Here is a 26,922-nt window from a genome sequence, read left to right on the forward strand (position 1 = left end):
CGTCATGGCCATAGGGGAAAAAAAAATCATAGGGGAAAAACAGCCCTGATATGTAAATGAGGGAAAAATAATTAAAATTTAATTTAAGTGTCTGTAGTTGTTATTTTTCTTCGCTCTGTGAAGACACTCACGTTCTCTGACAGTTTTAAGACATTATACTTTGTAGAAAACATATGCATTTGTGTTGTCTGTATTATATATATTATATTATATTACAAATAAAAAATGTTGGACTCAAGTCTTTTTTGTTTGTTTGTTTGTTTGTTTATCTTGCCTAATGCTTCAACCCGCACTCTGTCCTTTGTCTTGTTAACTGACTAAAACTGATTGTACGTTAAACAAGTATTATACTGTATAGTATGTATAGAAATGTATGATAAAAACAATGATAAACTAAATGAAAACCAAAAATTATTCATTTATTATATTAGTTTATATATAAATCACAATTTATCATTAACATACTCCTATGTTCATACAGTAATAATGCATTCAACTAAATTTCAGACAATAATTACTAACTATAACTGCAACATGTACAGTATAACAAAGTAAACATTTGAATCAGTCAAAGAAATAATCCAACCATCTAAATAATCCAACCATCTAAAACCATTAAAAAATCATAAGGCATACAGATATAGTGTTTATTAGAAACCATTTAAATCCCCAATATCATAATCCCAATAACATTGATTCAGGCATAACTATTTCTCCAGTTTCTGCTTCACCTGAGCAATAACATAAGTGATAGAACTTTGAGTGATGGAGTTTGTCTTCTTCACAAATTTCAATGTTTGCAGTGAAATTTTGCCAGTTTACCATTATTTAATATTAAACATGAGCTTCAGACTATTACAAGCTTGATCTTTAGTGATTTGATTCCACACATCTGGATAAACAGCTGGCAATGCTTTATAACTTTCAGCAAAATCCTTATTGAATGTCACCAGCACATATTTCCAGTAATCAGAGGCTTCTATTGACATGTCAGGTGCAATATGCCAGTCTGGGTAATATTTCTGGTATTCTTTGTAGGGATGAGGTTGTAAATTTGTGTCCTGATTTCGAAATGTTCCATTGCCATGAACACTAGATGTACAGATCTCTTCACAAAGGATATTAGTCATACTATATCTGTATGTGCCAATGCCTTGTGGTCTGTGCACAGCTGCATGGTGTAGCTGATGTTCCTTTCCTCCTGCCTCACATGGTGTTTTGCAAAATGGACACTGCACTCCACATCCAAACACCCTCTTGAAAAGCTCATCCTGGGGTTTTATTGACACATTTTTCAGTGTCTCTTTGATATCAGTTGACTCTGAGATCTCCTTTGATATTTGCTGTTTCAGGTCATCGATACATTCACAGAGACTTTTGGTGAATGGATCACAACAGCTTGTGTTCTGAAACAGGACACTGTCCACTGTGCTCATGGGTATTGAAATGACATCCCTCATAGTTTTGCAAAGCTTTCGAATCAATTTTGTTTTACATTCTGCATCATTAGGCAAATGAGAGCCACTGGCTTCAAGCTTACAAGTTTCCACTGCTTCAGTGATCTTTTTTATTATGATTTCCAGCTTCTTCATTTTTAATTTTTGCAGAGATAAGTCTATGGAAAAGCATCTAACAATGTGATTGTATATCCAGTCTTTCACATAATTCTTATAATGTAAAATGTACTCTGTAAATTCACTGAAATTTGATTTTTCCAGCAGTTCCTTCTGAATGGTGTACTGAAATAGAGATCATGTACTGTACGCGGTAGATTTATTCTCCAAAACTGCATCAACAATGTCAGGTCCGATGGACTGGTCGATGTACTCAGTCACTGCTGGTTTGAGACAGAGCTGAGTAAAGTTTTGTACTTTCTTTTGGCACTGATCCCTCTCTCTGTACAAATCAATAAAATTAGAGAGATATTGATTCTTAAGTTTCTGTAAATGCTTGACAGGATCTTGCTCAGAGAGATACTTCCTGTGCATCTCAAGGAATGTCCGAGAGGCAATGCCACAAATGTGCAATTTAAGCTCAATTTCAAATGTAATATTGTATTTATTTCCTTTTTTGAGGTTTGCATCAATTTCATCAAGGACATCTTTTGTAAAGGTATCTTGGTAATCACTTTTGGAATGTGAACACTGCTCAATCATCCTACTACAACTTTTAATGGCATTATCTGCAATAATCTGTAGAGCATGCTTTGTAGACTTTTTTGTAAATAAATCCGTTAAAGCCTGCAAACCTTTTCCCATATTTATATGTTTTGACCTGACTTTGAAAACGTCTTGCCCATAATGTGTCAAATTTGTAACATTCTGCAAATCCTCATTGACTTGGCGATTTCCTAGGCTTGCTCGCAATTGCTTCAAAACATCAGCGGGAACATCCCGTTCTTTTAGGCCAGTGAAGTTTGCAATCTCTCTTCTCCACATTCTTTCAAAATCGGCTTTGAGATCCTCGTCAGACTCTTCATCATTGCGAGCTTTGTACTTCTGAAGTAATTGCAGAACTTGGGATTCGACCATTGCAGCTTGCTTACTGTGTATCTCCTCTAATTTTGCAGTGTTTTTCTTCATCTCAATAGCCAGATCTAATCGTTTGTTCACTTCATTCTTCATTTCAGTCTCCAGAGATTTAATGCTTTTGATAAAATCAGTTTTGTATTTTTCCACCAAATGCACACTACGGTCTTTCGTTTTGTAGTAGTCTTTCAATTTCTTTGTCATTTCTTCTGATTGAATCATGTGCTCTTTTACGGTTTTTTTGTTAAGTGCATCAACAACCCCATGAATACTGCTTGTTTCAGTGTTAGACAGTTGAACCTCTGCTTTAGAAATCAAAGACAAGATATTTTTTCTGAAAGACCATTCCCAGTCTGAAAACTCTTTGCAAAGATTGTCATAGGCATGGGCCACAAGAGTGTTTCTGAAACTGAAGATGAAGTTCTCAAACTTCACTGCCTTCCATAAGCTTCTGATCCACTGCAGGAACTCTGGGATCTGGAGGAGTTGTTCACCTTTTCTTGCTTTAAGCATCTCCAAGAGTTTTTTCTTAAAATCAAGAACAGCAGCACTGTAGCCTGTATTAACTGGTGCCATTGGTGGTGTGAAGTTCAGTTCAGTGAAGTTCTTCACATGAGGCTTCTTTTCCATCTCAGCTGCAATCAGTGTCATCTCATTTAACTGGTCCAGAAGCTTTTGTCTGTCTGTCATGTTTTTCTCATGTGCTGATACACCAGCAACATTTTGATGAACAAAGTGGCAGACTGTTTTTTTACCAATTTCCTTCATCCGTAAAAAAGCATGAACTGCTATCTGTAAGACATCCTTCATCTCTGTGGAATTTTCCATTGCCACATTTATGATGGTTACGTCGCTAAGACCAATCACAAAGGTAGCTAATTCATTGTCATGATCATAACTGTCTTCCAATTGTGCCAGTGCTGGTGATTTCAAACCATCTGTATCAATCAGAAGGACAAAGTCACAAAGTAACTCTTCCTTCAAGTCTTCACCCACAGGTAGGAGAATCATGTATGCTCCACGTGTGCATCTTCCACTACCTACTGCAAACTGGACTCCAAACATGGTGTTGAGCAGTGTTGATTTACCAGAACTCTGAACCCCTAACACAGTTATAACCAGCAAACGGCTCCTTTCCTTAACCATCTTATGAAGCTCCATGAGAACATCACATACCCATTTCTCTGGGACATTTGATGCATCTCCATCAAGTATTTCAAGAGGAAATCCAGCCAGAAGCAGTTTGGCAGCCAGAGTAGGAAGATTGCTTATTTTATCAGTTATTTTGTGTGAAACAAATGAAGCAGCCTCATAGATTTGTCCCAGCTCTCTCAGGTAATGCTCGATGCCAAGAGAAGCGTCAATCAGCTCCTGGTCTAATTGGGCTACAGCATCTCTGTCTTTCTTTTGTTCACACTCTCTGTATTTGTGCCGAAGGTCTGTCATGTGTTTGCGTGATCGCATGTCCAGCTTTAGTCCCAGCCATCTGAGAAAAAAGGCTCGCTCGATATCATCTGAGGTTGACAATGCCTTCATTAAGATGTCCATTGTTTTTGTAATCTTATGGTTGCTTTGTTTTTCTCGAATTTCTTCTTTTTCATTTTGAAGTTGGGCCTTATACTCCTCCAAACTCAACACCCCTGAATGTTGTAATCGGCATTGCTCTTTTTCTATCTGAGCCAGTCTTTTCCAGTTTTCACCTTGCAGTGGCAGATGTGACTTTTTATATTCCACTATGTGACGAACTCCAATGCATTTCATGATTTCCTCTGCTGTTTTGTTTGCTGACACACAGGCTGTGCTATCATTTTCATCAATTCTAAGGCCTAAGTTCTGAGCAACTGTCTTCATAGCCTCGATTTCACATGCCCTGTGATGTTCACCCAGCACTTTTGTAATGGAAGAACTGATCATCTTTGAAAATGTAGCAAAATTCATGGTTTTGCTTTTCAGAATGACGTGATCTCTTTCCAGTTGCAGAGTATCAACTGCTGCTTTAATTGATGACTTTATTTTCTCACTCGTATTTCCTGGAGTGTTGACCACAAGAAAGCATTTGGACTTCATTTCTTGTAAAGAGGCAAACAACCTTTGTTCGTTTTCATCAACACTGTCTAGGAACACAAAGATAGCTGTTGACACTTGAGAAAGGAAACTGAATTAGGTTTCAAATGTGCAAACATCTCCTCTTAAATTAGCAAAAACCACTGGCTCAGGCAAGACATCAATGGTTTTGCTTCCACATGGAAGACTCCAGCATATTTCAACCATGCCATTAGAGATGACTCTTGGAGCAGATCCTCCGATCATTTCTTGATGACAAAAAAAATCCTGGTGCTGCTGTGAATTTTTTAACACTTGGTTGAACACCTTTGATTTGGTCAAGCTGCAGTTGCTTAGCCTTACAAATGATATCATAGGAATTTTTGCATGAACAACACTGTCTTCAACAAATCCTTTAGATTCTGTCATTGAGTCGGGTTCATTCTTTCAGGATACCTCTAAGAGCCCATAACATCAGAGTGCATTGATTATGAACTCCTTGAGGTAACACAAATGGCACTGCAAACTGGCACATTGACATTTTTAGTGCCATTTCTTGCTGAAGGAAACTGTCAGCACAGGTGAAGAGTGCAGCGTGTACATCGAGGAGATTTGGGGTAGAATCACAGCTCTGCTCAGCAAACAAATCGTTTGTTTCCTTATTTTCATCAGGTGCACAAATTACAGTTCAGGAATCTGAATTAACCATTAGCAGCTTGCGAAGGAAAGCCTCTGGTATCTCGTGCAGTGACAACGTCATTATCAGATAAACTGGCACTGTTGATCTCCAGCAATGACTTCAGAGTCTGCTTATTTGGGAAGTATTTTTTAAGTCCCAGCGTTTTCAGAAATGCAAGAAAATCTGAAAATAAATATTAATTTATATAAAAATATATATATATATATATATATATATATATATATATATATATATATATATATATATATATATATTTTTTTTTTTTTTTTTTTTTTTTTTTTTTGGGGTTGTTGTTAGAAATATTTCAATATTTTAATAGTCAGGTTTTGTATGTTATATTGCTTTTATGTTTTACTCCAGTAATATTCGAAGCATTTAAATGGTAGGAAAAATAACATGGATAACAATATTAATTAAATTAAAATTAAAAATGAATGAGTTTCTCTTTTTCCCCCTAATGTTATTCCACATTATTGTTGTCACCTCAGTTTTTACTCACCTTTTTGCTGCTTTGACTCCATCTGTGCTGATCCCAAATCACAGATTTTACTAAAGGAAAAAGATTAATTAAGCAGTTGGCAACTATATGTTGTTCTGTCACAGTTTTTTAACCAGATTAGATGGTAAGTATATGTAATTAATCAAAAACAATTATGGATAAATATTACAATGAATAAAATTATTTTCAGTACTTAAAATGCTAATCTGTAGTACATACTTTTATCTGCATCATCTGTGTCAACAATAAGTTACAGTAGTTGTTTTCTATGAATTTTCAGAAGTCCCTGGAGAAAAACAAAACATGATCAGTACAATTTTTAGAGCTGCATTTCAAACAAGAAGTGCTTCTTTTATTTTGATTCTGCCTGGAGTTCTTCAAAAAGGCTGAGTCACTAATTAGTTCATTCATCTTTATTATAAACATCCTGGAATATATCCTGGAGTGAAGCAGGAATATACCTTGGATGAGACTTCAGTCCATGACAGGGCATGTGGGGAGACCAGAGCTGTGAGGTGGTAATGCTAAGCACTGTACTTTGCCGCCAATGCTGCTACTTTCATTACAAAATCTTCTTGTATTAAAAAAACAGAACAAATAAGTCAAATTGATAACACTTTAAATGGATTGACAACTTTCTGCAAAGCAAATTTACTGACAGCCAAGGATACAGAATTTAAGGGCTGTCCAAATTCCTTGAGATAGGCAGGACTGGAAATAGTGTATTTGAGCATCTGTTTGGGCAATGGGCAGGTGTGCCCCCAAACTGCCAAATTAACAGAAATTGCAGCTTACTAGAAACCAAAGACCAAATCGGCGGTGATAGTATACTTATACTTATTTATAAAGTTTTTTATCACTGATCTACAGGAATACCAAGGTTACACCACAGTTCTATCACTGATTGCTTCTCCAAAGCCATTCTACTAATATTCACCTTTAAAGTAGCATGCCACATATAAAGGTATATCAGAGGATACTGTATGTACCAGAAAGGTACAATTAATACCACACATCTTAAAGACTATCCATAAACAAATAAAAATTAATCTTATATTATTTTTAATTTGTCATACACAATCTAATAGACAAATAGATTGCTAATTATAGAAATAGGAAGGCATTATTATACTTCACTAACTATCACTATAGCCATTATCTGCCATAGGAATAATATGAACACTCTATCTGTGGGTATCAACAACCCATACTTCACAGAAACAGAGAACATTCTGTGCTCCCCACAACTAGAAATAAATGCATCAGAAGAAAATAGCGCATGTCTATCAACAAATAGTTAGAATAGAACATAAGATATGAGCAGATCAGTACCACAAATCACAAATAAACCTTTTTACTGCCTCATGTTTGCCCCAGACAAATGCTTTGGCTATCTAACTCTGTTTTTTTCGTAGAAAGGAGAAGTTAATCATATACAACTTTCTCAGATATTAAAAAGAGGTTTGTAAATTAGTCAATGTCCCAGTGTGAGGGTAGGATATTTCTACTATTTCCACAAGCAATAAACATAATGCAATTTAATTATCAGACAAGGTTGCTGAACAAATCAAGAAATATATCTTTTCTAAATATGTAGGTAAATAACCTCCAAAATCTCAAACTGAAAATCTTAAATATTTTTTATTTCTTTTATTTTCTATTAATATTAATAAAACATCCATTGAATATTGCGAATGAAAAAGTAAATGCAAAGTTTTGTAGTTTTGAAAACAAAATAATGACAAAAATAAGCTGATAGTGTAGAAAATTATGAAATGTAATAATTGCTTACCAAAAGTTAGGACAAGTGTTCATGGTGATGTCTGTGGTATTTCTGTTGCTGCTAGTTGTGATCAGAATTTATACCCCAAAACTGAAAGCAGATATGAACACCTTGCCCTGGGAGTGGCATGATTTTTCAGAAAATGCTCAGAACTTCCTGGAAATTAAGTTTCTTTTCTGTGTTAGAACATGATGTATATATATATCTTCATTACATTGTGCATATTTCTTAAATATCAATGTGTCAAAGTTGTCTGTCTACATTCTTCATTTTTCTGTTATTTAATTTCCATGTGTAAAGGTCACCTTAAAGAACATTTTGTTACTGTAAGGTGTACAATAGACTGCTTCTGGATATTTTTTAGGAGTGAAATGCTAAAATGCTTGCCTGACAGGTTTGACAAATTTTTCACCATACCCATTATTTCAGCATAACATGCCAACATAAAACATTTATCATAAAAATCTTCAGATGCTGCAAATTGTTTACAATTTATATGCTGAACAACAATAAAATGCTTGATCATCATCTTCTTTTTCTTCTTCTTCTTCATCTTCTCCTTCTCCTTCTAAATTCACAATTCACTTTTCAAAATTATAATTCTTGGATTTAAATGGATTTTCCTTGAAATTAAACACACAAAATTTGGAAATTTAATCAGTTTGTAGATTTGTTAGGCTCACTTCAGATGCAAATTGTTTTCAGTGTACAGGAGCATCTCAATAAATTAGAATGTCATGGAAAAGTTCATATATTCATTATTTAAATAAAATAGACACAAACTGAAGTAGTTTAAGGCACTGCTTTTGGCAGTCTTGGCAGGTGCCAAATCCTCCTGGAAAATTAAATCAGCATCTTTAAAAAGCTGGTCAGCAGAAGGAAGCATGAAGTGCTCTAAAATGTCTTGGTAAACGGGTACAGTGACTTTTGGTTTTTGAAAAAACACAGTGGACCAACAAGAGCAGATGACATTGTACCCCAAATCATCACAGACTTTGCAAACTTAATACTTGACTTCAAACAACTTGGGCTATGAGCTAAATGCTCAGAACTTCCTGGAAATTAAGTTTCTTTTCTGTGTTAGAACATGATGAGCTGAGACAGCTTAAAACATGCAAAGCAAAATGTATATAAACATTTGCTTTTTTTTAAGATGTCCAAATAACAAATATAAAAAAAGTAAAAAGTGGTAATTAAATAATGAAAATGAAAATAAAGACAAATATTTAGAAAAAGAATTCAGCAAGTAGTGATTTTTAAAACTAACATTTCCTTTTTTCAAATATTATTTTTACTTTGTTTCATAATAAGGTGACTATTACTGACTAAAATACTGTCATATTTTGTCTACGTCTATGTGGCAGTGGCAGTTTGGTGGATATAGGAATGGAACTCACAACCTTCCGATTGGTAGCCCAACACCTTAACCACTAGGCTACCACATCCCATATATATATATATATATATATATATATATATATATATATATATATACATATATATATATATATATATATTAAAAAAAAATTGGGTCAATTAATATGTTCATATGTCTTTGTTTCCACAATTTGGGATTATTTAAATAATTATTTAAATAAATAATAAGGGATAAGGATAATAATTATTTAAACAATTATATACATATTTAAATAGAAGATTTTTCTTCATTACATTGTGCATATTTCTTAACTGTCAACGTGTCAGAGTAGTCTGTCTACATTCTTCATTTTAAGTTTCTTTTCTTTAATTTCCATGTGTAAAGGTCACCTTAGACTGCTTCTGGACATTTTTTAGGTGTGAAATGCTAAAATGCTTGCCTGACAGGTTTGACAAATATTTCACCATACCCATTATTTCAGCATAACATGCCAACGTAAAACATTTATCATAAAAATCTTCAGATGCTGCAAATTGTTTACAGTTTATATGCTGAACAACAATAAAATGCTTGATCATCTTTTTCTTTTTCTTCTTCGTCTTCTTCTTTATGCTCTTTTTCTTCTTCTCCTTCTAAATTCACAATTCACTTTTCAAAATTATAATTCTTGGATTTAAATGGATTTTGCTTGAAATTTTAATACACAAAATTTGGAAATTTAAGTTTGTAGATTTGTTAGTCTCACATCAAATACAAATTGTTTCAGTATACATGAGCATCTCAATAACTTAGAATGTAATGGAAAAGTTCATATATTCATTATTTAAATACAGAACACACAGACTGAAGTAGTTTAAGTATTTGGTTTTTTTAATTGTGATTTTGGCTCACATTTAACAAAAAACCCCCAATTCACTATCTCAAAAAAATAGAATACTTCATCAGACCAGTAAAGAGTATGTGGAAAATACTCAATACTTGGCTCCTTTTGCTTTAATTACTGCCTCAATTCAGTGTGGCATGGAGGTGGTCAGTCTGTGGCACAGCTGAGGTGGTGTGGAAGCCCGGATTTCTTGGACAGTGGCTTTCAGCTCATCTGCATTTTTTGGTCTCTTGTTTCTCATTTTCCTCTTTACAATAGCCTATAGATTCTCTATGGGGTTCAGGTCTGGTGAGTTTGCTTGCCAGTCAAGCACACCAACACCATGGTTATTTAACACCCCTTTGGTGCTTTTGGCAGTGTTGGCAGGTGCTCAAATCCTGCTGGAAAATTAAATCAACATCTTTAAAAAGCTGCTCAGCAGAAGGAAGCATGAAGTGCTCTAAAATGTCTTGGTAAACGGGTGCAGTGACTTTTGGTTTTTGAAAAAAACACAGTGGACCAACAAGAACAGATGACATTGCACCCCAAATCATCACAGACTTTGGAAACTTAACACTGGAGATCAAACAGCTTGGGCTATGAGCTTCTCCACCCTTCCTCCAGACTCTGGGACCTTGGTTTCTAAATGAAATATGAAACTTGCTCTCATCTGAAAATAGGATTTTGGACCACTGGGCAACAGTCCAGTTCTTCTTCTCCTTAGCCCAGCTAAGACGTCTCTAAAGTTGTCTGTGGTCCAGGAGTAGCTTAACAAGAATATGACAACCGTAGCCAAATTCCTTGACACGTCTGTGTGTGGTGGCTCTTGATGCCTTGACCCCAGCCTCAGTCCATTCCTTGTGAATTTCACCCAAATGAATCAATTTTGCTTAACAAGCCTCTCAATGCTGCGGTTCTCTCAGTTGGTTGTGCATCTTTTTCTTGCACACTATTTCCTTCCACTCAACTTTCTGTTAACATGCTTGGAAACAGCACTCTTTGAACAGCCAGCTTCTTTGGCAATGAATGTTTGTGGCTTATCCTCTTTGTAAATGGTCAAATCAAATCTATATTTCCATATAGGGTGTCAATGATTGTCTTCTGGACAATCTATCTGTCAGATCAGCAGTTTTCCCTATGATTGTGGAGATTAGTGAACCAAATTGTGAGACCATTTGGATGGCTCAGGAAACCTTTGCAGGTGTTTTGAGTTGATTAGCTGATTGGCATGTCACCAAATTCAAATATTTTGAGATTTTGAGAATTGGTGGGTTTTCGTTAAATTTGAAAATCGTCACAATTAAAAGTACCAAAGAATTAAACTACTTCAGTCTGTGTGCAGTGAATTTATATAAGTCAAGTTTCACTATTTGAGTTGAATTACTGATATAAATTAACTTTTCCATGACATTCTAATTCACTGAGATGCACCTGTAGAACAGTGTTAGGCTAGGCCAACATATGTCAGTGGCTCGATCTCAGAAGCTGCTGGGTCTCATGAGTTCTCAACCAGGACAATTTACATTTTCAAGGCATGCAAATTTGGGAGCAGACTTTTTATCAAGGGAGGGTCTGAGCACCAGGGAATGCCAGATCCACTCACATATGGTGGAATTCATATGGCAGAAGTACTACTGAGCAGATGTGGACTTGTTTGTCTCTGAGGAATTGACCTAATGTCTCATCTGATTTGCCCTCTCGCTCAATGCTGGCGTGTCTGAGTTTGGTTCTTGAATCTAAAGCCTCTCCTGGATAGCACTCCTGAAGTGAAGCAGTGCCGTTGGTCAACCCAGCAGTGGTGGGAAGCGGGCATGCTGTAGAAAACCATGGACTCACTCCATCGTATATGTGGGACACAGAGTGAAGGGAAAGAAACAGCACCATTAGCCTCCCAATGTGAATTATGTCTTACATCTCTAGTGCCGAGCCAGCTTTGTCTAGCTCACCTTCTCCCAGAGGGTGAAGAGTTTAAAGCCACTCCTGATTGATACCTCTGGATTTGGCACTCTTCACAAAGTGGAAATTTCAAGAACTACTGGGACAATTCCATGCCAGACCACTAGAACGGGTTCTGGCAGATGTATTGCTACCATGTGTTTATGTCACCTGTTTCCCATTAATACTAATGTGTTGATCTATTTATACCTGTCCTTTCGTCAAGTTTTTGTAATTGTCGCATTTAGTTTTTAGGTATGCTCTTATCCATGTTGTGCCTTTTGTTTTAGTGATGCTTTCATGTCTTCAGGTATTTGTGTTTTGTTTTCATATCCTGTTTAAGTTACATTGTTTTGTGTTATTTTTTGTTAATAAAAATAAGAACTGTTTCCTCATGCACTTGGGTCTCACGAGCTCTCTCCAAAAACTACTGAAAATAATGACTTGTCCTATTGCAGACCCAGCAGCATCACCCACTTAGTTTTTTTTTCTTTTGTCTATGATCTGTTTTGGACTGGTTAACACCCAGGAATATTGTTGAGGATTGTGTTCGTTAAGACCATCTGTGTGTCAGCTTTTGTCCAATGTGGACTTCCCTGCCTTGTTTTCTCATGGTTGCTCCTCTGCTTCTGTCCTAAGCTGACAACACTCCACATCGGGTCCCACGGAAGACGCTGTTTGGCAGAGTGTACTAACCTTTTTTAACAGATCCTAATGGATGTGTGGCTCCGTTCTTGCTCCAGTCAAGAATGCCGCTCCCCTTTGGGGTTTCATGGAGGATGCCACTCGACAACAGTGAAAGTGACAATTAGACATGAGGAACAGGTGTGCAGAGGCGGGGAGGACGAGACAAGGACGGGGCAGACACGTGAACACAACATAAAAAAAAGCACGTGGCCAAAGTCCGGGCTGGATCCTGACAGATTTAATTTTCTGTTGTTATTATTTGTTCCTTTAAATTAACCAATTAATCCTCGTCTTGTGTGATGTGTGCTCAGCCTGGCCGTGGAGAATGCAGGCATAAGTGCAACCCCTACACGCATAACCATGGATCAGATGTTTAACACCTGTTAAAGCCTTCAGCAACATGCAGTGGCCCAAGACATTTAGCGTGTGTTTGGTTGTAAGATGAAGACTGAAGAAGAAGAAGAAGACATGTGCAAGTTGTTGGAGGCAGATCACCCGTAGTCTCATAATGCGATAATTGCCGTGTGCACCAAAACAAACTGAAATTGCAGCGTACAAAATTTCCAACTCCAACCCCAAAAAACATGTAGTTGTAAGTGCCAAATTATGATTATTTGAACTTTATTAATGGTAATTTGGTAACTATGGGCACTTTGACCTTGTCTGAATGTTTTTCAAAGCAAGCAATCAGAAACGTTTGCACAGCATTAAAGATAAAAATGTAAGTTGTAAGCCAAGGTAGGATTTGGTGGCTTGGTGGGAGTGTGTATATACACAGCTGATCTAGTTTTATTATTTTTATTAACCAATTGTGTTTTATGGTACAGGCTGAATACAGCTTAACAGTTATTTTTAGCTTAGTATGCTACTGTAATGAAGCCAGTTGCAATAACCCTCAACATACACCAAGGGGTCCTACATGTAGAAAATATATTGAATTTTGAAATTGTAGAATTATGCAGGTATAGTGTGTAAATCTGTCTTGGCAAGGGACTAGAGTACATAAAAATCAACTGGTGATCAGCATGAAAAATGATGCCCACTGCTACAGCATCACTTCAGATGAAAAGGTCCTCTATGCATCCATGAACACAGGGCACTCAGAGACAGAAGAATGTGTTACACTCTTTTCCAAAAGTCAAGAATTTGTCTCTAAAAGTAAACATTGCCTTTTTAGTTACTCCTAAAAGATTGAGACTGCATTGTAAATATCTTGAGACCCAATTACTTCTGAATTCAACAGTAAAATTCTGTAAAACTGATTGTTCAAGAAAGAACATATGACCAAGTAAACCTTCATATACTGAAGTGCAAACACAACCTAGTTCATACACAAACAATAACAAACACTGTCTGCACACACATTCTCTTTTGTTATCTGTTCTGCTATCTTGTTTAAGTGCAGATGCTGACAAGTTTGTGTTGTGAATGTTAAAATAAAGACAGAGTTAACTGTAAGAAAAACATTTGGTGTTTGAGTTCCCTTTCGAGGGAACTCGACGCTGCGTCAGTGCTGACGCTATGGGAATGCTTCTGTGAGGAAGCTCTGTGTGAACACACCCCATTTTAATGGCTCGGGAAGGACACGTATAGGGCATCTACGTCACACTACTCCAGCTTCTTTGTCTTCAGGAAGCGCTCTGTGTATGTGTGTCGATTGTTTGTCCTGTCTGTCTAGTACAGGGAGAGAAAAATATATATTTTAGGGAAAGATATATTTTCGCATGTTGAGTTAGTGTAAATGGAGCAAGAGGCGGGTTTTTCCCTTTCTCTTTCCCTCTCCCCTAACTCCGTTCGTTTGGTTTCAGTTTCAGGAGCTCGTGCTGCGAATTCTCCCAACCTGGAAGTGAACATGCTGCTTTCCGCGTCGGGTTCTGAGGAGCACGATGTGGGCAGGGAGGGGCTTCCCCCCCCTGAATAGCCGACGCAATCAGACTCGAGTAGCTCCTCCAGGCAGTGACACCCGCTGTGTCTAGGCTAAAATTAGATTGGCCTGAAGAGGAAGTAAGTGTCATCCGTTATAAGCTAGACGACCGCTTTCTGACTTCCGGCCGCAGGCCACCTTCACCTTGTTTTGTCTCTCTCTCTCTTGTCTCTCACTCTTAGACACTTCCGGGAGTACTGATTGGCTCGGGGATGTCAATCCTCTTTCGGCTTGACCTATCTGCTGGCAATGAACTTCAGCTGGCGGATATAAAAGCGCCAGGAAAAGAAGCGATGAGAGACTTGCCTTGTGCTGTGGTTGCCAAGCTACTTAGGGTGTATGCTAATTCGACAAAGGGGAAACCCTTCCACTTTTCCTTTTTTTTTTTATTGTTGCACGCTATTCAGTATGTATAATAATTAATCACACTGTTACCTTAAAAACATTGCGGTAGATTTCCTGTCTCTGTCTAAGGAGCTTTTGCTCCTTTTTGTTCATTTTTGTTATATCAGAGGAAGTGGGACAGGGAAGATGTCTCGCGACTTCCATAGCACCTCACGTAGGTAACTTGATGTTAGACACACTAGGTAAGAGGTGTACGCCACCCCCTGTATGTTTTTTAAGTAGGATAGAGTAGGGAAGTACAGTATACGGCGCTCGGCACTGAAGATTTTTGTTTCAAGTTTATTTTCATTAGATAGGTTAGAGGGTTAAAGAGTTAGTGAGTTAGTATTGGTTTTGTATTTTTAGTTCTTTTATTTTTATAGTATTTTTCTTTATTTTCTTTGTCGTCACTACCGTCTCATTTTCTCTTGGTTTATCTTTTTTATATTTTTGGTTAGAGTTGTGCCGTTATCTCTCCTTTTTTTTTGGCAATAAACCACATTTCAGGGTTATTTTGTGTCCCTGCATTTCTTTGCTTACCACACCCACAAAAGAACACCACAGCCATAAAATGTTACTCCTTACCCTAGAAAACGCCCAAAAAGGTCGTAACACCTGTGACTGAAGAGAGTCGCTTACGGGCTATCTCTCACCTACATCGCCTGCACAGAGGAAAGCCGCATTCGGGTGGTATCTGAGCTCCACCGGGCCACTGACTTTGCGCTCCGTGCCACAAAGCAGACGGCCCACTCCATAGGCCGTGCAATGGCTGCGCTGGTTGCCACGGAGTGGCACTTGTGGCTCAATTTAACTAATATTAAAGATGAGGATATGTCCTCTCTCCTGGACACCCCGGTGTTACAGTACCTCAGGGCTTGTTCTGTGATGCAGTGATTACTGTCATCAACAGGCACCAGGAGGTAAATGCCAGTCGGCTGCATTCAGACTCCCCTACTGCCTGCCCTGCCGCCTCTGGCATTTCAGGGAGCAGTGGGGTCTGTGCCTGCTCCTCTTCTTTGCACGGATCTCCCTGGGTTGGCACCTGCCAGCTTCAGGGCACCCGGGAGGTCTGCGTGAGGTTGACACCACTGTCAGACAGCCAGGCAGCATGCCAGGGGTGTCTCAGTGGTTCCTGGATACCGTAGAAAAAGGCTACAGGATCCAGTTCTTCTCCCGTCCTCAGCGCTTCCAGGGTGTGCTGCCCACCATTGTTGGCAGACACCAGGCAGTGTTCCTCCAAGAGGAACTTCTCTCACTCCTGAGGAAAGGGGCCATAGAGCATGTTCCCCTCCCAGGCCGGGACTCCAGCTTTACAGCCGATATTTCATTGTTCCCAAGAGGGACGGGGGGCTGCGTCTGATTTTGGACCTGTGGGTTCTGAACTGTACTCTGAAGACTTACAGGTTCAAGATGCTCATGCTCAAGGTTATCGTGTCCCAGATCAGGTTCAAAGACTGATTTGTGATGACCTTGAGGACGCATGTTTTCACATAGGCATTCTGCCGAAGCACAGGAAGTTCCTCAGGTTCACTTTTGGGGGCGAAGTGTACCTGTATTGTGTTCTTCCTTTTGGCCTAGCCCTTTCACCACGCACATTACAAAGTGCATAGACACTGCCCTAACACCACTATGTCTCCAGGGCATCCGTGTACCCTTAATTACCTGGTAAACTTAATCACCTGGTAAACTTAATTACCTGGATGACTGGCTCATTCTGGCCCAGTCCACGGCTATGGCGGCCAGTCATCAAGATGCTGTGCTTGCCCATATGAGGTCTCTAGGCCTCAGTTTGGACCCAGAAAAGTGGGGCTAGTTTGGGACCCCACCACGATGTGGGCACATCTGTCTTCCGCTCGGGTGGCTTCCGTCTTGTCAGCGGTGAAAGCTATTCGGCTAGGCCGAGGCCTCTCTTTTGCCGAGGCACAGAGGGTGCTCGGCCTCATGTCGGCAGCAGCCAACGTTATCCCATTTGTTCTGCTCCACATGAGGCCATTCCAGCTCTGGCTCAGGGGTGCGGGCTTTCATCCTCGCAGACATCCCCTCAGGGTTATAAGGGTTACGCGCTGTGGGCTTCGTACCCTTCTTATGTGGGAAGACCCCGGTTTCTGGCCTTGGGTCCCACTCTAGGGGCGTGTCGCCGTCGCAGGACTCTTTCGATGGACGCCTCGCTTTCGGGCTGGGGAGCGGCCTAGAATGGCTGACCTGCCCAGGGTGTATGGGAGGGCCCTTATCTCTCGTGGCACATAAACGGCCTGGAGATGAGGGCTGTGTTTCTAACACTTTCTTCCACACCTCAGGGGCTGCCATGTCTTAGTACGGACAATACGTTGGCCCTCTTGAGTTGATTCACGGTCCTTGCCTCCCTCCTGAACGTTCCCGTCAGGGAGGATCTCCTCTCTCGGGCTTAGGGGGCAATCCTATACCCCCGCCCCAAGAGATATATAAGAGACTGGCTATCAAAGAGCGCTCTCTGAGAGCGAAGCGTGCACATAGCCATGCGGCTACAATGCGAGCAATCGACTCCCTCGAGAGCCAATTGTGCATGCTCCACTTCCAAGCAAACAACACACCAATCATGCGAATCCTTCCCGGTAATGAAACGGGGACACGGATAAACACATTTACGGAATCTCTGTCTGCTAGCCATCACTCGATCAGAAAAACACAGTATCAGAAAAACACAGCGCTTACCTGAAAGAGCAGAAGCTAGCGTCTTGTCCATCTCACAGCCATTTGTAGTTTCCTGTTTATGCGATGTCACCCGCCGATGACATCACGTCCCAATGCCTATTGGTCAGATTACACACGTGGTTCAGAGCGCGGTCACGCAGGCGTTCCCATAGCGTTTCGACGCAGCTCGAGTTCCAAAGGGGAACATGCATTCTTGCTTGTTAATGGTTCCCTCGGTTTGGAAGAGCTCAAATTTGTCATTTTTTACTGTTGACCAACAGGTGGTGCCATTACCCTATTACACAGGCCTGTTAAAAAAAAAAAGGCTTATTTTCAGGCTTTTTACATTGAGTTTTATGAAGGATATCAGCATAGTGTTAATTTCGTCACCTATTTTTAATTTAGTCTTAGTCTTAGTCTTGTGCCAAATGTCCTTGTTAGTTTTAGTCATATTTAGTCATTCACATATCTTTTTTTGTTAGTCAAGTTTTAGTCGACTAAAAGTCTCGTCATTTTAGTCTAATTTTAGACAAAAGAAAATTCAAGGTATCTTAGTCAAGTTTTAGTCAACTAAAAGTTTTTTAATTTTATTCTAGTTTTAGTCAAAAAATTTTTGTCTTTTTTTAAAATAACACATTATTACTGATATTATTACTGATAAACATTTCATTAAAAAAAGTGTTTCACATATCTCAAACATTGGTTAAATGTCATAATTACCTGACAAAATACACTTGAATGATTTTTGTTGAATGCAAATGTTAAACGTGTCTGGTTTTCAATTTCTGATTTAGGAGACACATTCACAAATGATTAACTTGTTCTGAAGAGTATTTTATTTTAACCAACACAATTCAAAAGCTGGGGCCCAACAGACTCCGACTGACAACTTACGTTACAAAGGTTTTTAAAACTGTTTTGGTTGCCTTGTGTCTCATGTTTCTGTTCAAATCAGAAATAAAATAAATATAATCAGAAAAACTGAAAAGAATAGGCCTACTTTACTGTGGGCTTAAAAAACAACCTATTTACAGTCCACGAATCACAAAAGTATCAGTGACATGTTGAGAACACTCTCAACATGTCTGCGCAGCGACAGGAAATATAATTTAACACAAAAAGCCTGCCTAGACGGTAGACTTGCGCTCAGGATTTTTTATTTATTTATTTTTTTTGAGCGGCATGTGGACGAATTCTTTCTTGAGCAACAGCGCGAAGCCACAAACTCGTTCTGAATATTTTAAAGGCGTAACAGCTGATGAAAAAGCAGAGACAATTGTAGACGAAAATGAAGAGAGATTTTATCTTAGTTTTTATTTTATACAAAACATTTTCGCCTCATGTTTTTTCGTCAACAATAATGCATGCTAATTTAGTCTTAGTCAGCGTTTTTGGACAGTGGTGCAGTCTTGTCATCGTCTCGTCATGAAAAAAAAAGGTTGTTGACGAACATATTTCGTCTCGTCTCGTCTGACGAAATTAACACTATATCAGCATACTATCGTTTGCGTGTGTTTGCATGTGTATTTTTGTGTTTGGTGTGTGTTTGTGTGTGCATGTGTGTGCGTGTGTGTGTGTATTCTGGATTTCAAGGAGGATTGCTGGAAAGCCTTAACACACACGCTCGCACACATACAGTACAACCACACACACACACACACAGACACATATACACAGACAAACACCTCTGATTATTCCATAGAATTCCATGTAAAAAAAAGCTTTATTTTGCTTAGGTGTGTGTAATGGGTCCAATGACTGACTTTTTTCCATTGCATGGCCATGACATGAAAAAAAAACGGAAAAACAGCCCTGATATGTAAATGAGGGAAAAATAATTAAAATGTAATTTAAGTAGTCTACGCTCTGTAGTTTGTAGTCTACGCTCTGTGAAGACACTCACTTTCTCTGACAGTTTTAAGACATTAGACTTTGTAGAAAACATATGCATTTGTGTTGTGTGTATTATATTATATTAGTGTTGGGCTCGAGTCTTTTTTGTTTGTTTGTTTGTTTATCTTGCCTAATGCTTCAACCCGCACTCTGTCCTTTGTATTTTTAACTAACTAAAACTGATTATACCTTAAACATGTATTATACTGTATAGTATGTGTAGATATGTATGATAAAAACAGTGAAAAAGAAAACCAAAAATTATTCATTTATTATATTATTAGTTTATTTATGAATCCCAATTTATCATTAACATACTCCTATGTTCATACAGTATGTTCATACAATAATAATGCATTCAACTAAATTTCAGACAATAATTACTAACTATAACCATAACATGTACAGTATTACAAAGTAAACATTTGAATCAGTCAAAGAAATAATCCAACCATCTAAATAATCCAACCATCTAAATAATCCAACCATCTAAAACCATTAAAAAAATCATAAGGCATACAGATATAGTGTTTATTAGAAACCATTTAAATCCCCCAATATCATAATCCTAATAACATTCATTCAGGCATAACTAGTGCTCCAGTTTCTGCTTCACCTGAGCAATAACATAAGTGATAGAACTGTGAGTGATGGGGTTTGTCTTCTTCACAAATTTCAATATGTTTGCAGTGAAATTTTGCCAGTTTACCATTATTTAATATTAAACATGAGCTTCAGACTATTAAAAGCCTGATCTTTAGTGATTTGATTCCACGCCTCAGCATAAACAGCTGGCAATGCTTCGTAATTTTCAGCAAATACCTTATTGAATGTAACCAGCACATATTTCCAGTAATCTGAGGCTTCTATTGACATGTCAGGCGCAATATGCCAGTCTGGGTAATATTTCCGGTAGTCTTTGAAGGGATGAAATTGGAAATTTGTGTCCTGATTTAGAAATTTTCCATTGCCATGAACACTAGATGTACAGATCTCTTCACTAAGGATATTGGTCTTACTATTTCTGTACCCTCCAATGCCTTGTGGTCTGTGCACAGCTGCATGGTGTTGCTGATGTTCCTTCCCTCCTGCCTCACATGGTGTTTCACAAAATGGACACTGCACTCCACATCCAAACACCCTCTTGAAAAGCTCATCCTGGGGTTTTACTGACACATTTTTCAGTGTCTCTTTGATATCAGTTGACTCTGAGATCTCCTTTGATATTTGCTGTTTCAGGTCATCGATACATTCACAGAGACTTTTGGTAAATGAATAACAACAGCTTGTGTTCTGAAACAGGACACTGTCCACTGTGCTCATGGGTATTGAAATGACATCACTCATAGTTTTGCAAAGATTTTGGATCAATTTTGTGGTACCTTCTGCATCATTAGGCAAATGAGAGCCACTGGCTTCAAGCTTACAAGTTTCCACTGCTTTAGTGATCTTTTTTATTATAATTTCCAGCTTCCTCATTTTTAATTTTTGCAGAGATAAGTCTTTGGAAAAGCATCTAACAATGTGATTGTATATCCAGTCTTTCACATAATTCTTATAACATAAAATGTACTCTGCAAATTCAATGAAATTTGATTTTTCCAGCAGTTCCTTCAGAATGGTGTACTGAAATAGTGATCGTGAACTATACGCAGTAGATTCATTCTCCAAAACTGCATCAACAATGTCAGGTCCGATGGACAGATCAATGTACTCGGTCACTGCTGGTTTGAGACAGAGCTGAGTAAAGTTTTGTGCTTTGTTTTGGCACTGATCCCTCTCTCTGTACAAATCAATAAAATTAGAGAGATATTGATTCTTAAGTTTCTGTAAATGTTTGACAGCATCTTGCTCAGAGAGATACTTCCTGTGCATCTCAAGGAATGTCCGAGAGGCAATGCCACAAATGTGCAATTTAAGCTCAATTTCAAATGTAATATTGTATTTATTTCCTTTTTCGAGGTTTGCATCAATTTCATCAAGGACATCTTTTGTAAAGGTATCTTGGTAATCACTTTTGAAATGTGAATACTGTTCAATCGTCTTACTACAACTGTTAATGGCATCATCTGCAATAATCTGTAGAGCATGCTTTGTAGAATTTTTTGTAAGTAAATCCTTTATAGACTGAAAATGACCTTTTCCCATATTTATATGTTTTAACCTGGCTTTGAAAACGTCTTGCCCATAATGTGTCAAATTTGTAACATTCTGCAAATACTCATTGACTTGGCGATTTCCTAGGCTTGCTCGCAATTGCTTCAAAACATCAGCGGGAACATCCCGTTCTTTTAGACCAGTGAAGTTTGCAATCTCTCTTCTCCACATTTTTTCAAAATCGGCTTTGAGATCCTCGTCAGACACTTCATTATTGTGATCTTTGTACTTCTGAAGTAATTGCAGAACTTGGGATTCGACCATTGCAGCTTGCTTACTGTGTATCTCCTCTAATTGTGCAGTGTTTTTCTTCATCTCAATAGCCAGATCTAATCGTTTTTTCACTTCATTCTTCATTTCAGTCTCCAGAGATTTAATGCTTTTGTTAAAATCAGTTTTGTATTTTTCCACCAAATGCACACTACGGTCTTTCCTTTTGTAGTAGTCTTTCAATTTCTTTGTCATTTCTTCTGATTGAATCATGAGCTCTTTTTCGTTTTTTTTGTTAAGTGCATCAACAACCCCATGAATACTGCTTGTTTCAGTGTTAGACAGTTGAACCTCTGCTTTAGAAATCAAAGACAAGATATGTCTTCTGAAAGACCATTCCCAGTCTGAAAACTCTTTGCAAAGATTGTCATAGGCATGGGCCACAAGAGTGTTTCTGAAACTGAAGATGAAATTCTCAAACTTCACTGCCTTCCATAAGCTACTGATCCATTGGAGGAACTCTGGGATCTGGAAGAGTTGTTCACCTTTTCTTGCTTTAAGCATCTCCAAGAGTTTTTTCTTAAAATCAAGAACAGCAACACTGTAGCCTGTATTAACTGGTGCCATTGGTGGTGTGCCATGCCATAGGCCTGGTATATACCAGTTATTCATTTCTACATCATAATCAATAACATTAGTGAAGTTCTTCACATGAGGCTTCTTTTCCATCTCAGCTGCAATCAGTGTCATCTCATTTAACTGGTCCAGAAGCTTTTGTCTGTCTGTCATGTTTTTCTCATGTGCTGATACACCAGCAACATTTTGATGAACAAAGTGGCAGACTGTTTTTTTACCAATTTCCTTCATCCGTAAAAAAGCATGAACTGCTATCTGTAAGACATCCTTCATCTCTGTGGAATTTTCCATTGCCACATTTATGATGGTTACGTCGCTAAGACCAATCACAAAGGTAGCTAATTCGTTGTCATGATCATAACTGTCTTCCAATTGTGCCAGTGCTGGTGATTTCAAACCCTCTGTATCAATCAGAAGGACAAAGTCACAAAGTAACTCTTCCTTCAAGTCTTCACCCACAGGTAGGAGAATCATGTATGCTCCACGTGTGCATCTTCCACTACCTACTGCAAACTGGACTCCAAACATGGTGTTGAGCAGTGTTGATTTACCAGAACTCTGAACCCCTAACACAGTTATAACCAGCAAACGGCTCCTTTCCTTAACCATCTTGTGAAGCTCCATGAGAACATCACTCACCCATTTCTCTGGGACATTTGATGCATCTCCATCAAGTATTTCAAGAGGAAATCCAGCCAGAAGCAGTTTGGCAGCCAGAGTAGGAAGATTGCTTATTTTATCAGTTATTCTGTGTGAAACAAATGAAGCAGCCTCATAGATTTGTCCCAGCTCTCTCAGGTAATGCTCGATGCCAAGAGAAGCGTCGATCAGCTCCTGGTCTAATTGGGCTACAGCATCTCTGTCTTTCTTTTGTTCACACTCTCTGTATTTGTGCCGAAGGTCTGTCATGTGTTTGCGTGATCGCATGTCCAGCTTTAGTCCCAGCCATCTGAGAAAAAAGGCACGCTCGATATCATCTGAGGTTGACAATGCCTTCATTAAGATGTCCATTGTTTTTGTAATCTTATGGTTGCTTTGTTTTTCTCTAATTTCTTCTTTTTCATTTTGAAGTTGGGCCTTATACTCCTCCAAACTCAACACCCCTGAATGTTGTAATCGGCATTGCTCTTTTTCTATCTGAGCCAGTCTTTTCCAGTTTTCACCTTGCAGTGGCAGCTGTGACTTTTTATATTCCACTATGGGACGAACTCCAATGCATTTCATGATTTCCTCTGCTGTTTTGTTTGCTGACACACAGGCTGTGCTATCATTTTCATCAATTCTAAGGCCTAAGTTCTGAGCAACTGTCTTCATAGCCTCGATTTCACATGCCCTGTGATGTTCACCCAGCACTTTTGTAATGGAAGAACTGATCATCTTTGAAAATGTAGCAAAATTCATGGTTTTGCTTTTCTGAATGACGTGATCTCTTTCCAGTTGCAGAGTATCAACTGCTGCTTTAATTGATGACTTTATTTTCTCACTCATATTTCCCTGAGTGTTGACCACAAGAAAGCATTTGGACTTCATTTCTTGTAAAGAGGCAAACAACCTTTGTTCGTTTTCATCAACACTGTCTAGGAACACAAAGACAGCTGTTGACACCTGAGAAAGGAAACTGAATTGGGTTTCAAATGTGCAAACATCTCCTCTTAAATTAGCAAAAACCACTGGCTCAGGAAAGACATCAATGGTTTTGTTTCCACATGGAAGACTCCAGCATATTTCAACCATGCCATTAGAGATGACTCTTGGAGCAGATCCTCCGATCATTTCTTGATAACAAAAAAAATCCTGGTGCTGCTGTGAATTTTTTAACACTTGGTTCAACACCTTTGATTTGGTCAAGCTGCAGTTGCTTAGCCTTACAAATGATATCATAGGAATTTTTGCATGAACAACACTGTCTTCAACAAACCCTTTAGATTCTGTCATTGAGTGGGGACGCCATTCTTTCAGGATACCTCTAAGAGCCCATAACATCAGAGTGCATTGATTATGAACTCCTTGAGGTAACACAAATGGCACTGCAAACTGGCACATTGACATTTTTAGTGCCATTTCTTGCTGAAGGAAACTGTCAGAACAGGCAAAGAGTGCAGCGTGTACATCAAGGAGATTTGGGGTAGAATCACAGCTCTGCTCAGCAAACAAATCGTTTGTTTCCTTATTTTCATCAGGTGCACAAATTACAGTTCGGGAATCTGAATTAACCATTAGCAGCTTGCGAAGGAAAGCCTCTGGTATCTCGTGCAGTGACTGAACGTCTTTATCAGATAAACTGGCACTGTTGATCTCCAGCAATGACTTCAGAGTCAGCTTATTTGGGAAGTATTTTTTAAGTCCCAGCGTTTTCAGAAATGCAAGAAAATCTGAAAATAAATATTAATTATATATATATATATATATATATATATATATATATATATATATATATATATATATATATATATATATATATAATTTTTTTTTTTTGTCGTTGTTGTTAGAAATATTTCAATATTTTAATAGTCAGGTTTTGTACGTTATATTGCTTTTATGTTTTACTCCAGTAATATTCGAAGCATTTAAATGGTAGGAAAAATAACATGGATAACAATATTAATTAAATTAAAATTAAAAATGAATGAGTTTCTCTTTTTCCCCCTAATGTTATTCCACATTATTGTTGTCACCTCAGTTTTTACTCACCTTTTTGCTGCTTTGACTCCATCTGTGCTGATCCCAAATCACAGATTTTACTAAAGGAAAAAGATTAATTAAGCAGTTGGCAACTATATGTTGTTCTGTCACAGTTTTTTAACCGGATTAGATGGTAAGTATATGTAATTAATCAAAAACAATTATGGATAAATATTACAATGAATAAAATTATTTTCAGTACTTAAAATGCTAATCTGTAGTACATACTTTTATCTGCATCATCTGTGTCAACAAAAAGTTACAGTAGTTGTTTTCTATGAATTTTCAGAAGTCCCTGGAGAAAAACAAAATATGATCAGTACCATTTTTAGAGCTGCATTTCAAACAAGAAGTGCTTCTTTTATTTTGATTCTGCCTGGAGTTCTTCAAAAAGGCTGAGTCACTAATTAGTTCATTCATCTTTATTATAAACATCCTGGAATATATCCTGGAGTGAAGCAGGAATATACCTTGGATGAGACTTCAGTCCATGACAGGGCATGTGGGGAGACCAGAGCTGTGAGGTGGTAATGCTAAGCACTGTACTTTGCCGCCAATGCTGCTACTTTCATTACAAAATATTCTTGTATTGAAAAAACAGAACAAATAAGTCAAATTGATAACACTTTAAATGGATTGACAACTTTCTGCAAAGCAAATTATTTACTGACGGCCAAGGATACAGAATTTAAGGGCTGTCCAAATTCCTTGAGATAGGCAGGACTGGAAATAGTGTATTTGAGCATCTGTTTGGGCAATGGGCAGGTGTGCCCCCAAACTGCCAAGTTAACAGAAATTGCAGCTTACTAGAAACCAAAGACCAAATAGGAGGTGAGAGTATACATATACTTATTTATAAAGTGTATATATATATACATATATGTATATATATATATATATATATATATATATACACACACACACACACACATATATATTCACTTTGTTATGATTTCCAACATTGCTCGCACTTTGACTGACTTCAATAAAAATTAATTCCCGGAATCGGTCCAGTGGACAGTGGTGAATGGAAGATTTAGCTAATGGGTGAACGGAGAGGAACCAGACTTCCCATCAAAAGATGTATTGAATCTGTATTGTAGCTTACATCCATCGGTCAACCATAGATGACATTTCCTAAACACAACATTTACCCATTGCTTCTTGAATACTCTCTGACAAAATCTTTGTTCCACTGTTCCATAGACAATGTGAGACCAACTTATACAGTAGGCTCACACTTGGCTCTGAACTCCATCATACATAATGTCCTATCACTTTAGTGAGCAATAGATTCTGGTGTCCTTCACTAAACCATGAATAGACACAGTTTGTCCAATACTGACTGAAATGTGCACAATAAAGAACTCTGTTATGCCCTCACACTGCCCTGTTCGTACCCCTGCCCATATCCCATCAGCCCTGATCTCACATACTGATAGATTTTATCACTGATCTACAGGAATACCAAGGTTACACCACAGTTCTATCACTGATTGCTTCTCCAAGGCCATTCTACTAATATGCTGGGCAAAACTACTCCTTCCTTCAGCAATTGATACTGGAAACACCTTTAAAGTAGCATGCCACATATAAAGTTATATCAGAGGATACTGTATGTACCAGAAAGGTACAATTAATACCACACATCTTAAAGACTATCCATCGACAAATAAAAATTAATCTTATATTATTTTTAATTTGTCATACACAATCTAATAGACAAATAGATTGCTAACTATGAAAATAGGAAGACATTATTATACTTCACTAACTATCACTATAGCCATTATCTGCCATAGGAATAATATGAACACTCTATCTGTGGGTATCAACAACCCATACTTCGCAGAAACAGAGAACATTCTGTGCTCCCCACAACTGATAAATGTATCAGAAGAAAATAGCGCATGTCCATCAACAAATAGTTAGAATAGAAGATTAAATATGA

At 38.0% G+C, this 26,922-nt stretch overlaps 2 protein-coding genes across 3 annotated transcripts; both read right to left on the bottom strand.

The window, feature by feature from the left end:
- Positions 1-568: 568 nt before the first annotated feature.
- Positions 569-7,654, bottom strand: LOC132852119 (interferon-induced very large GTPase 1-like). 2 transcript variants are annotated; one of them, XM_060879163.1, is made up of 5 exons: positions 7,563-7,654; positions 6,232-6,341; positions 5,990-6,056; positions 5,771-5,820; positions 569-4,642 (listed from the first exon to the last, which is right to left on the bottom strand). In XM_060879163.1, exons 4-5 carry the CDS (start codon positions 5,790-5,792, stop codon positions 1,752-1,754), a joined length of 2,913 nt encoding a protein of 970 aa, XP_060735146.1. In that variant the 5' UTR covers positions 5,793-5,820; positions 5,990-6,056; positions 6,232-6,341; positions 7,563-7,654; the 3' UTR covers positions 569-1,751. The 2 variants fall into 2 exon arrangements, 1 of the variants encoding a protein (XP_060735146.1); XR_009649101.1 differs by lacking the exon at positions 569-4,642 and adding an exon at positions 4,670-5,433.
- Positions 7,655-19,606: 11,952 nt separating this feature from the next.
- LOC132852282 (interferon-induced very large GTPase 1-like) lies at positions 19,607-25,230 on the bottom strand. Its single transcript, XM_060879382.1, has 3 exons — positions 25,200-25,230; positions 24,981-25,030; positions 19,607-23,894 (listed from the first exon to the last, which is right to left on the bottom strand). Exon 3 carries the CDS (start codon positions 23,817-23,819, stop codon positions 19,998-20,000), a length of 3,822 nt encoding a protein of 1,273 aa, XP_060735365.1. The 5' UTR covers positions 23,820-23,894; positions 24,981-25,030; positions 25,200-25,230; the 3' UTR covers positions 19,607-19,997.
- Between the last annotated feature and the right edge of the window lie 1,692 nt (positions 25,231-26,922).

This window comes from Tachysurus vachellii, chromosome 10 (assembly GCF_030014155.1).
Source record: "Tachysurus vachellii isolate PV-2020 chromosome 10, HZAU_Pvac_v1, whole genome shotgun sequence".
Taxonomy (NCBI): domain Eukaryota; kingdom Metazoa; phylum Chordata; class Actinopteri; order Siluriformes; family Bagridae; genus Tachysurus; species Tachysurus vachellii.